Source organism: Mirounga leonina, unplaced genomic scaffold (genome assembly GCF_011800145.1).
Source record: "Mirounga leonina isolate KUSES-001 unplaced genomic scaffold, KU_Mleo_1.0 Mir_106, whole genome shotgun sequence".
NCBI classification, from domain to species: Eukaryota; Metazoa; Chordata; class Mammalia; order Carnivora; family Phocidae; genus Mirounga; species Mirounga leonina.
This window is the reverse complement of record NW_023270232.1, coordinates 5,666,763-5,679,170: the sequence shown is the minus strand read 5'-3', so window position 1 is coordinate 5,679,170 and position 12,408 is coordinate 5,666,763. Positions and strand designations below refer to the sequence as shown.

Here is a 12,408-nt window from a genome sequence, read left to right as displayed (position 1 = left end):
CTGAGGCAGGACCAGTGGTCCCCAGTGGCAGGTGAGGAGATGGGGTGACTTAGCAGCTTCGAACATCAACCCCCACCCTGAATTGAAGCTGTATTGACAGTTGAGGTTGTGTCACCCTCAGCCCGGGGTCCAGCCCTTAGTGAGTTGCTCTGTGAAACCTGCCTATCATGATTTCCTTCCGGGGGCTGAGAGACAGGTGGATGGAGACCAGCTCTGGCCTTGGCCTTGCCCCTCAGTGTTGCGGGATGAAGTGCTGGGTGGGTGGGGACTGGGGTCATTCATCTTGCTTTTCCTCCCCTCTCAGGAGTAAGTCTGCTCCAAACCCCACATTCTGGTAAAGTCTTGTTTTTGCTTCCTTCTTTACCTGAGCCTCCAGGTCTGCCTTGGGCTCTGGGTCCCTCCCAGTGCCTCCGTCACACGTAGGCTCCTGCCTCCAGACAGATAAAGACCAGCCCCACCCTCTGCACCCTGGGGATTCAAGGACAAAGAATAGCCCCTGCCTTCAGGAGCTCCTGAGTTTCCTGTGCCACAGGAGAGGGGGGACGCGGGGCAGGGGGAGGGCATGTGCCGGGCCAGGGACTAGGCCCCCTGCTAACAAAGAGAGCTGGGCACTCAGGGAGCTCTGAGCCTGGTTCCCCAAAGTGCTAAGGGAGGGCGAGTTCCTGGGAGCATATTTGGCCGCCTGCTCCAGCCCTGGGACTCCTGCGCGTGCCTTCTCTACGTTCTGAGCAGGCCGTGTCAACCTCGGCCTGGCCACCCAGGGGCTGGCAATCTGGGGAAAAGTTGCTTCCTCCCACTGTGCCTCAGTTTCCAACTTGCTCCCAGCTCTCATGGTCCCTCTGCCGTAATCTGTACAATGCCTGGCCAGCAACCCATGAACAGGAGTACCTCGAGGGACATTCAGATTGGTCCTCTCAGCGGAGGCCATATCCAGGGCTCCTGACCTTTTCGGAGAGGTGGTGAGTGATGTTGTTTTGGAATGTTGGTGAGGTTGGGGAGGTCCAGAGCCGACCACCAGGAAAGAATTCTTGAGACGTCTTCTGTGCAAAAAAGGTGGTTTTATTAAAGCCCAGTGACATGACCCGTGGGAAGATGGGTGTGAGGAGCGACTGATGATATACTTTGGGGTGGGGTGGGGGGGAAGTAAAGATAGAGGAGTTTCAAAAGGCTTTTCATATGCTAAAGAAGACTCGCTGGAAACCTGAGGCCTTGCTTTTGTCAAACCAAGGTTGTTTATCCCTCTAGCAAGGCTTTAACATTAAGACAGCTGGGAGCTTCCTGGAGGATCTTTATACTCTGCCCGCCTCAAGTATTTGTCCATGGGCTGCAGGTTATATGGACCTTTAATTTTATTACATTTCCTTCTGCCTTTGTTCTCCACATCAGTAGGGGGCTTGGGGAGCTGTGGCCCTCGCAGGGGCAGTCTGGGGCTCTGCACCTCTGCCCTGCACAGGATCTTCCATCCAGGTCATCTCCTGGGGACGACCCACTGCTGGCCCAGCTGGCCAAGCTCCGGGACTGAGGCCCGAGTGCTTGTGCTTATCCTCGGGGATGGGGGTGGTGCTCGGGTTCCAGCCCGGTGAGAGGGAGCCAGGGGCCGACTGACGCTTGCTGCCAGCAGCCAGAGCACTGCGGGAGGTCATCCCCTGGCTTTTACCATCTCCCTGCATTTCCCAGGCGAGAAAGCTGAGATTCAGAGATCCCGCCTGGGGCAATGGTCAGGCACTGGAAAAGCCAGTCTTCTCTTTGTGATTCCAAAGCTCTGCCCAGCATCTTCACCACCACCTACCCACACCCCCCAACATATCACAGGAAGTAAAGGATCTGGGAGGGGGGCGTTCACCCAAAGAACGTTTTGGACTACAAGTTTCAGAAATTCTATCATGGAAGAAGGGACAGGTTTATTCTGTATTGTGATGCAGAGCAGAACAAGGAGGCATGGAAGATTCTAGAATGCATCTGAGAAATCTCCAAGAAACCCTTTCTCTTAGGGCAGATCAGCAAATATGCCTTGCCTGCCCTGCTGTGGGGACTTTAGAGAGCTCTGAGTTTCTGTGCCCCTGGCTTCCCCTTGGAGGGGTAGTCCCTGGACCTTGGGAGGGAGCTGGGTGGTCCAGAGACCTGTGAGTGCCTGGGTCAGAAAGCCACAACTCCTGCTGGATCCCAGGAAGCCCTGCAGGAAGACTGTTTTCTGTCTCCTGCTAAACTACGGGAACCTGTGGAGGGTTTTCCTAGCTGGTGCGGGGTGGGGGAAAATGGGATGCCAGGCTGGAGGGCCCAGTGGGAGGTGGCATGAAGAGCCCAGACTCAAGCCAGCTGGCCCGGCTTCATATCCTGACTCCAGCACTTTCCACCTGTGTGACTGCGGCCAAGTTACCTAACCTCTCCACAATTTTTCTCATCTATAAAATGGGGACAAGATGGTACTCTGCTACAGAGCTGTTGTGAGGATAGATAAACTTAACCCAAAGAGCTGAAGTCATCAAGCACTCAACACTCATTAGTTAAACAAAAACAACCACTGGCAGAGATCCCGAATGGCTACAAACTCACACTTTGCCGGGTGCATCTTGGGCTTGATGGCCTGGCCGGGGAAGAGGCCCCCATGGGTACTGAGTTGCCTGTTGATGCAAGTTTAAGTCTTTTGGGTTGCTTTCTCCCTGCCCATGGCCACCAAGGCTGCTGGCCTTGGTCTCTGGGGGGCTAGAGGGTGGTGAGGACTCAGGATGGTGTTCCAGGCAGCTGTCCAAAGCAGATGTGCACAGGGCCTCGTGGGTAGCTTGTAAAACATGGTTTGGTCACCAGCACCATGAGTATTGGGCACAGATGCCCTTCCCATTAAGAGAAAGAGGACTTCCTGATGGCTGATGCCAGGGCTGGGGCAGGAAAGCCTCGAGATGAGCCTTACTGCAAACTTAAGAACTGTATCTAGATGCCACCAATAGAACCTTCCAGTCCCCTGGTGCCCCCAACTCTCAGTCTGGCATCCTAGCCCCACTCTTTTGCCCCTACTTCCCTCCAGCCACAAATGCCCCTTCCTGTCATTGAAATCCTAACTACCCTTCAAAAGTCCTGGTCACAGGACTCTGGAGCCAGATCAGAGGGCCTCCCCCTGGCCAAATCTGGAGCAGTTTGGGCACCAAAATGATGAAATTCAGCAAGGAACTGTAAAAATATAGGAGTCCACACTGTTGATAAATAGATCCATGGAAGAGAAGGGAAGGCTCTTGCCTACAGCAAAATGCCGAGAGGCTGCTGGAGTTGGAAAGTCAGTTTGCAGCCTTCGTAAAGATCAGATTAGGCAAGAATCAGCAGGTGTTACGTCTAGGGGCGACGGATTTTAATTTTGACGAGCAGAATATTTGCACGCTCTTAAAGTGTGTCCCCACAAACTTCTTTTAAGTTGCAAGGGAGGAAAAGAACAAAACAGTAACTACACGGTGGAGAAATCAAGTAACACCTGGCCTGGGTGATGACAGTTAACATCATGTATGAGGGACAGATGGACGGATACTGTGTGTCTCCTGTGTGATAGCCCAAGACCCTACCACCTCTTTCAGCTGAGGACCCATAATCCCAGTCTCACCATGAGGAAGCATCAGACAACCACAAAACGTGGGATTCTTTTTCTTTTTTGTCCAATTTTTTTTTTTTTTTTTTTAAGTAGGCTCCAACACCTAGCTTGGGGCTTAAACTCACAGCCCTGAGATCATGGGTCACCTGCTGTACCAACTGAGCCAGCCAGGTGCCCCAAAACATAGGACTCTTTATTAAAAAGACAGAGATGATGGTCCTGATATTCTTCCAAAATGTCAGTATCACAAAAGACACATGAAAGGAATGCAAAGAGACAGGCAACACCTGCCCCTACACTGGATCCTGTACTGGAGTGGGGAATGATCTAAGGGACATGATTAGGTCACCTGAGAAAACTGAAATATGGGCCATATGTTAGGTAAGGGTTCTATCAATGTAAACTTAAGAAATCAATAGCTGTGGTTATGGCAGAAAAGGTCTTTTACTTGTTTAAAAAAGATTTTATTTATTTATTTGAGAGAGAGAGAGAGAACATGAGCAGGGGGAAGGGGCAGAGGGAGAGGGAGAAGCAGGCTCCCTACTGAGCAGGGAGCCCCAATACAAGGCTCGATCCCAGGACCCTGGGATCATGACCTGAGCCACAGGCAGACGCTTAACTGACTGAGCCACCCAGGCGTCCCAGAGAATGTCTTTATTCGTAGGAAATACACAATGAAGTAGGGATGAAGGGCCATGGTATATGTATATTACCCTCAGATAATTCAGAAAACAAATTGTGTGTGTGTGTATGTGCGCGCATCTGCACGTGCAGGCAGAGAAGGCCCAGGCACAAAATGATAAAGCAAATAAGGTAAAATTTAACAACCGGTTAATCTTGGTGAAAGGTTATGTGGTGTTCTCTGTACTGTTTCTACCTTTGCAACTTTTTATAAGTAAGAAATTATTTCCAAGTAAAAAGAGTAACTTGAGAAAATCGTATTTAAAATGTCCCCCAAGTAAAAAAATTGTTACGCTGGAGGTCTAAAGAGAGATATACTAGTAGGTTCCACTTGGATTAAGTTCAGGATCAGGTAAGTGAGTCAGTGGTGAGAAAAACCAGGGGGTGATAAACTGGAAAGAGGCACAAGAGAGCCCTATGGGAATGCTTGAAATGTGCTCTGGCTTGATCTGGATGGAGGTCACAGGAGTGTTTACCTGTGTGTTCATCTACCTGCACTTGAGGCATTTTACTATATGTATATCTTTAAAAAAAATTTTGGTGCTTAATTAAAAAACACACAGAAACAGAATGAGATCTATAACACAGTACCATTTACTTATGTTAAGAATATGCGTGTAACATGCCAAAGTGAAAAACAAAACAAAATGAAAAACAAAACAACCACAAAAAACAGAAAACCCTTCATCTGCCCAATGCAAGGCGCCCAAAAGAGGTAGGAGTTGGTTCTTGCCATTACTGATGGCCTGAGGTTGTGCAGGACTCAGGGGTGAGGCCCTGGCCCTGTCCTGGGCTGGGGTGGGAGGTCCCATGGTGTGTGGGCTGCTGGCAGAGTTAGAGCAAGGTGGAGGGGATGTTTGCATCCAGGGCAGCTCAGCCCTGGGCCTGTGTGTTGGGGCCTTGGCTCCTGGTTCTTGGCTACGTGCTCTGTGTCCAGCCACTGTTCTGGGTGCCTTGTATTAACTCTCTAAGCCTTACAACAACCCTGTTGGATAGGTGGTGGTGTTTCCCTCTGTTCCCTCTAACAGTCGTATCTGATGTTCACGGAGTACTGTGCAGCGCGCATGCACTCCCCCGTCCATCCTCAAGCAGTCCCGTGAGGTACATCCTGTAATATGATGGTTAGTGATTTGTTTTAGGCTCACAGCTGTTAACGTGGCCTCCAGGGACTTGACCCGAAGACTGAGTGATCTTAAAGGTTAGGTATGAGGCGCTGTAGAGTGTTCGCAAGAGTTAATATAGCTGCTGCCTTGTTCTGCTCCTTTTTTTTTTCTCAATTGAGGTAAAACTCATGTGACATAAAATGAACCATTTTAAAGTGTACAGTTCAATGGTATTTAGTACATCCACAGTGTTCTGCAACCATCACTTTACCTCGTTCCAAAGTAGTTTCCTCACCCCAAAGGAGACCCTGCACCCGTTCCCCCAGCCCCTGGCAACCACTCATCTACTCTCGGTCTCCATGGAGGTGCACATCCTGGACCTTTCCTATAAATGGAATTGTACGCTATGTTAACTTTGGTGGTCTGGCTTCTTTCATTCAGCATCCTGTTTCTGAGATTCAGGGCATGTAGCAATGCTTCATTGCTTTTCCTGGCTGAATACTGTTCTGCTGTTTGGATATACCCACGTTGAGTTTGTCCGCTTACCTGTGGCGGGACACTCAGCTGCTGGGGACATCTGTGCCCAAGTCCTTGTTTGAGCACCTGTTTCCCCTTGTTCCAGTTCTACCCAGGAGTGGCCGTGCTGGGATACACGGCAGTGCTAACGTTTCGCTGTATTTGGGGGGGATGCTTCCCTGAATGTGGTTGTAATGGTGCAGTGGGCTCCGAGGGCCCCCCACCCGGGGCTGGGCGCCAGCCGCTAAGCCCCACGTGCAGTGGGTGATGGAGAGCTGTATCAGCGTCTTCCTGTTCCCCGTCCTTCTCTGCCTGCTTACCCCCGGCCCCCAACCTGTCCTCTCTCCTCAACAGATGTACCTGTGGAGAAGCTGGCTGCCATGCCCGCCTTGCGCAGCATCAACCTCCGCTTCAACCCCCTGAGTGCTGAGGTGCGCGTCATCGCTCCGCCGCTCATCAAGTTCGACATGCTCATGTCTCCTGAGGGCGCCCGGGCCCCCCCACCTTAGGCCTCGCTCCTCATGCCCACCCAGCAGGGGACAGAGGCCACCTGGGCTGGCACCCTGAGGGGAGGGAGTCCCACAGGCCCCTGGGAGGCCAAGCCTGGGGGGCTGGGGGTGGGTGGGCCAAAGAGCATGTGGTGGGAGGGGGCGCAGCTGGTCCAGGATAGATAGCTTAGAGCAGTAGTGGGCCCTGGATGCCCAGGAGGCGGAGGTGAGGTGGGGCTGGAGCCTGGACGCTGGGCACTCACAGCTTCCATGCACATTTGGGCAGACCCCCACCCTCTCCGAGCCTTGTTATTTGGGAAGAGGGGCAGTGGTGGGGGGCCTCTGCCTCCTTTGAGCGCCTTGGAGGCTCTTTGGGCAACACATGCCTTCAAGTTACCCTCACATCATCAGGCACCTTCCGAGCCCACAGATGGCCATCACCGAGCTCTTTCTGGGCCACTGTGGGTTTCAGGCCTTGTTGCTGGTGTTGAGAGCCAGCTGCTTCCCTGAGAGGAATAGGAGACAGCCTCCAGCTGTTCATTGCTTCCTGAGGACCGACCTGCAGGAGGCCCTCTACGGGGCCCCAGCCTCAGCCCTGTGGGTCTCTGGATTGGCGGGAGCCTGAACCAGGAGTCATGGGAAAGCTGTGGAGACAGTGCGGCCCTGTGCGCTGGCCGGGGCTGAGAACGTTTATTAGGAGCCCAAGGCCCATCAGGTCAGCTCGGTCCTTCCTCGTGACGAAGACTTCAGCGAGGTAGGAAGTTCCCAGTGCGCCTCAGGACAGACCAGGTGTGCCTGGCATCAGCCCTTGAGCCGCAGGAGAGGTGGCCCAAGAGAAGCAAAGCCAGTCGTGTCCGTGGCTCTGGTACAAGGTAATTGCCTACCACCACGGTCTGTGGCTGCCTCGTCACTGGTCCACCTGGGGGCAGAAGGCACTTTGGACCATTGGATTTGTGGCTGCCCAGCTCCCACGCCTCCACCCAAAAGCCCTGATGGCCTAGTCATTTCTGGGCCCTCCACCTGGAGTCTAGGATGTGGCCAAGCCATAGGGCTCGGACTGAGGGCTTGCCCGGGACATGGGACTGCAGTGCTCCCACTGGGACAGTACCTGGCAAACAGGGACAACTGATTTCCTACCAGGAAAGGGCCTGGGGCTCTTGCTTTCTGATAATATCTGTGGTGTGGAGAACTCCTGACTCCTGACCTCTTGATGCCCTAGGTATCCACCTCCCACCTTCTCATCTGTGGAGCAAGCAGACTCAGAGCCCAGAGCCCACCTGGCCTGGCCCTTTGTCTTGGTCTGTGGAAGATACCTGAGACCCCAGGACGTGGGGCAGGCCAGGCCAGGCCATCCAAACCTACATCCACGCACCGGTAGCCTCTCTTCCACTCCCAGGGTTAAGCTTCTCCAGCCCAGACCCTCATTCTCAGAATGCTGTGTTCCTTCTCCCCTCCCCGGCCCTGGGGCCTGCCCCTGCCCAGGCCCCCTGTCTCCTGGGAAGGACTGACAGGTTGGACCATTGCTGGCCCATCACTGAGTGCTCAGTGTCTCAAGAGATGCTGTGTTTAGTTGCTTATGTCATAAGGCCTGGTTCACCAAGCTCTGGGAAAGGGGTTTGCAGGTCAAGGAGGTCCGGATGGATCCTCAGGGCTGCAGGGCTCAGCTGTGGACAAGTGGGAACTATGGCCCAGTCCAGGCTGGCCTGGCCCCACCCACTCTGTGTCCCAGAGTCAAAGAAGAAGTGCACTTTTCTGATAGGCACAAAGGCACTGTGTGGCCAAAGCCGTGCAGTTCAGAGTCTGGTCTGTGGACGAGCAGCACGGGCATCCCTGGGACTTATTAGAAATGCAGAATCCCAGGCCCCAGCCAAGGCCTCCAGAATCAGAACCCGTATTTCAACAAGATCCCTAGGTGATTCCTATAAGCACTTTACCGTTTGAGAAGCCAGGGTCTAGGGGTGACCCTGGGGTTGTCCTTGGAGTGGAGGGTGGAGGTTCTTAGCCCTCCCCCTGCTACTCCAGGTTTCTGAGCCTGTGCTCACCCCCCTCGCTAAGCCAGCCCTGGGACACCCCAGGGCTCTTAGATCTTTTCAGAGTCTGCGTGACTCTTGCAGCGAAGGGAATGACCTGAAGTCACCAGATGAGAGTTTGCCTGGCCCTCTGGACACTGCCTTTCTGGTTACTCTCTGCATACCCCTCTGCATACCCAGCTCCTGCTCCCCCACGTCCTCACGTCAGGCCCTTTGAAGGGGTTGTTGCTTCTGGAAGTTGTTTTCTCCTCTGCTCGGAGAGTTTGCCCTTGCCTGTGTGGGAAAGCCTGAGCCGTGAGAGAAGCCCCCAGATCCGAGCCCACAGTGTAAATGAGCCCTTACTTAGCTTCAGTCCGCAATAAAGAACGCATTGGTTTCATCCGCCTGCTTGGTGCTGGGTTCATTCTCTCCACAGAGACCTCCCATTGCCTGGGTGTCAAACCTGAGGGGCTGCCTCTCTTGTTGAAAGCTTGAGGTTCAAAAGACACCACCCTGGGATGATACTCAGAATGTTGACAGGTGGGTGCCGAGGCGGCCAGGTAGAGGTGATGCGTGGCCTAGAATTGTGCTATTGCAGGGCAGCCAGACCCCAGCCCCGGGGGTGGGGGGCGGGGGGGACGGCGACCACAGACCTGGGAAAGGATGAAGGCACCTGCCATCCCCCAGTTTCTCCCTTACCGATGCGAGAAATTACACCGTTAGCAATTCATTCCTCAGGGTCTGTGGTTCTCAGAGAGAGGTCTCTGGACCAGCACACCCGAGGGAGCTGGTTAGACGTGCAAATTCTCGGCCCCAGCCCAGATCTCCAGAATCAGACACGGGGCAGGGCCGGCACTCTGCTCCAGCAAGCCTTCCGGGGGTTCCGCTGCCAGCTCAAGTTAAGAGTTCAGAGTTCAAGTCGGGTTTTGTTTTCTAAATCTGAAAGGCCAGCTGAGTTTGTCTTGAGTTGGGCCAGGCAGTGTCTAAGCATGTGGCAGATCTTAACTCATTTAATCCTGTAACAACCCTAGCTGGCGCTCAGTTGGACAGATCCCATTCCCTCTCCGGGCCGTTTCCTGTTGATAAGGGGGCTGCCCCAGAAGATCCTCGAAGGCCTCTCTGGAACACTTGATCCCTATTTCTCGATTCTGGGGCCCTGCTCTGTCTGTCCCTTGTGGTTGAGCCTGGACACAGGCTGCCCACCCTCACCTCAAAGCTCAGACAGAGGACTCCATTTCTTCTGGTCAAACCCTGGCTCGCCAAAAATAGCACCAGATTGGCCCCCGGATCAGACAAAGCTCCAGATTCCTCATGGCAAAGGAAGCTGTGCCTTGAGAGAGTCCAACTAGTGTGTCCCCATGGGAAGACAGAAGTCACAGTAGTTAGATTTCGGAGTGTGGTTTCAGGTGGGCTTTCAATGCAGTGGGGGATAGACACCTTGACTAAGGCTGGGTGAGGATTATGGTCTGGTTTAGGATAGCAGACACAGCAAGGGGCATTTTGAGGCAAGGAAATCACAGAGTCTTAAGATGTAAACTCTGTTTTGATGCTATTTATCAAAGAATTAATTCCTTTAAATGATTCAGGAAGCCCCCGGACTGAACAATAAAGTTATTTACAACTTCCCCTTCTTGGGCAGGAGTTTCCTGGAACGATACCATTATGTTGAAGAAGGGCGGGAGTATAACCAAGTCTTACTAATGTAGACAGTAAGCTGTGTGGGACTCGAGGGGTTTTTTAAGTAGTATTGAGATATAATTGACATATGATGTCATATTAGCTTCAAGTCTTCAAGTGTACAAGGTACTGATTCAATGTATGTAGATGTTGTGAAAAGAGCACCACCAGAAGTCTGGTAACAGCCGTCACCACACACAGAGGGTACTGATTCTTAGTCTCTCCAAAGTACCACGGGGGACCCTAGAGCCCTGCTTTGGAGCTGTCCTTTTACACAAAACATGCCTGTTGCTTTTCAGAAAGCCTGCGCTGGCATGGAGAGCGGTTTCTGGAAGGCTCTGCCCCAGAATGCCTGAGCATCGCCCCGGGAGATGCCGAGGCCGGGACGGGCAGGGCCCGGGAGCAGCCAGACCACGCTAGGGACCTGGTCTCAGGGCCAGTGGGCCCGACCCCTCCCTCAGAAAAGGGCCACAAGCCCAGCTGCCTTAGGTCTGGACAAGAGCATTCACTGGGCTCCTGCTGTGTATGAGCACTGGGCAGGCATGCGGATGTTTCTCATTCACTTTTAGGAGTCCCCCTCGTGGTGCCCGCCGTGCCAACGAGGAAACAGGCTTAGCTAGGGGGTTAGCATGGGCCTGGGAAGGAGCAGAGCTGGGGTTTGAACTGGGAGCCCAGCTCGGACAGGAGAAACAATGGCTTTCCTCCAGCTCACACACTTCTTCTCCCATCACGGTCCTGTGAAGAGGCCTCTCTGCGCCTTAACTCTCCTCATCTGTGAAATGGGTGCTACCCCTGCCTGGCTTCCCTAATGTCAGAGGGCTTCACAGCAGACGGTGCGGGTAAGTAGCCCTCGGGGGACAGCGTCACATACGTCTTGCACACCCAGGAGCCTCCTCTCCCATCGGAGCCCAGCCGCCTCGTGGGAGCCCAGCTCTCACTGCTGAGAACCTCGAGTTGGTCGGAGCAGAGCCACACTGCTTGTCATGCAGCCCCCCAGGGCACATCTGGGCGCTCGTGGGAGACTGACTCCCACAGGGCATGAGAAGACTGACAGACCCCCCACTCACCCCACCTTCACAGTTGGGGGATCTCGGAAGCTCTGTCGCAGGCCTTGGCTCGGGGCCAGCCGGGGCCTGTGATGTGCTATGTGTGTACATCCGAATTCTTACAGCCTAGGGGCCGGGGCACCCTCTCTCCTGTAGACCGGAAGCACTTCAAGTAGGGTGTCTTCAAGGGTGGACGTGGCAGGGCTGGCCCAGGGCTACCCCACAGATGTCGCCCGCCACGGACTCTAGCTAGTCGGCACCAGGTACCTAGAGAACAATGTGAAGGGGCCCCTGGAGTTGTGCAAGGCGTGGTGCTGGGTTTCGACCACAGAGAGAATGGAGGTTCCCAAGCCCACCTTGAGCCCTGGTACGCCAGACTTGAAGCAGAACCCACACCTCTCCTGCACTGCACCCAGCGAGGCCTTTTATTTTTTTATTTTAATTATTTTTTTTTTTTTAAGATTTATTTATCTTAGAGCATGAGCGGGAGGGGCAGATGGAAAGGGAGAGAGAATCTCAAGCAGACTCTACGCTGAGCATGGAGCCCCACGTGGGGCTCGATCTCACGGCCCTGAGATCACAACCTGAGCTGAAACCAAGAGTCGGATGCTTAACCGACGGTGCCACCCAGGCGCCCCCAGAAGGTCCTTTCAAATCCTGAGTCACTCATCTGCCCAAGTTCTTCAGGGGTTCTCCATGGCACTTCAACATAACAGCCAAGTCCTTATAACGGTTTTCGAGCCTGATGTTTTCTTCCCTCCGTCGTTGCTCGTTTCATGCTTCCGGCTCCTTCACCACGCTCCAGGCACACTGGCTTCCGCGGTTCCTCTAATACTCCAGGTCACATGTGCCTCAGGGCCTTTGCATATCACCAAGGAAGTCTGCTTCCCAAGGACTGACAAGCAGTAGGACACCCATCCCTCACAAGTCATGGTACCGTGGCTGGGGCTTTTCCTCAGTGGAGTGGCCAGTAGCTAGTAACCACAAGCTGAGAGAGCAGGGGCAGTCTCCCAGGAACCACCCCCCAGCCTGCCACTATGCCCGAAGTCCCACCAGCATGAGACCACTGCCCTTGGCTAGGCTCTCCCTGTGATCTTATGCCAACCCCTCTCAGGATGGTGAAGTGGGTTCCCTCGAGACAGAGCTGAGAGCTTGCCCGGGCCCTTGCCACTCCAAGTGTGGTCCTCGGGCCAGCAGCATCAGCAGCACCTGGGGATGTGTTGGAACTGCAGAGGATCGTTCCCACCCCAGAACTTATTTTTTTTTTTTAAGATTTTATTTATTTATTTGACAGAGAGAGAGACAGCGAGAGAG

At 53.7% G+C, this 12,408-nt stretch overlaps 1 protein-coding gene across 3 annotated transcripts in view; it reads left to right on the top strand.

Moving 5' to 3' along the window:
* The window catches only part of LOC118018340 (leucine-rich repeat-containing protein 20), a 110,725-nt gene extending 101,942 nt beyond the window's left edge, over positions 1-8,783 (top strand). For all 3 annotated transcript variants that reach the window (XM_035016751.1, XM_035016760.1, XM_035016740.1), the window contains one exon: positions 6,229-8,783. In XM_035016751.1, the coding sequence (XP_034872642.1) occupies positions 6,229-6,383 (155 nt within the window). In that variant the 3' untranslated portion in view covers positions 6,384-8,783. The remainder of the gene's footprint in view (positions 1-6,228) is intronic.
* The last annotated feature ends 3,625 nt before the right edge of the window (positions 8,784-12,408 follow it).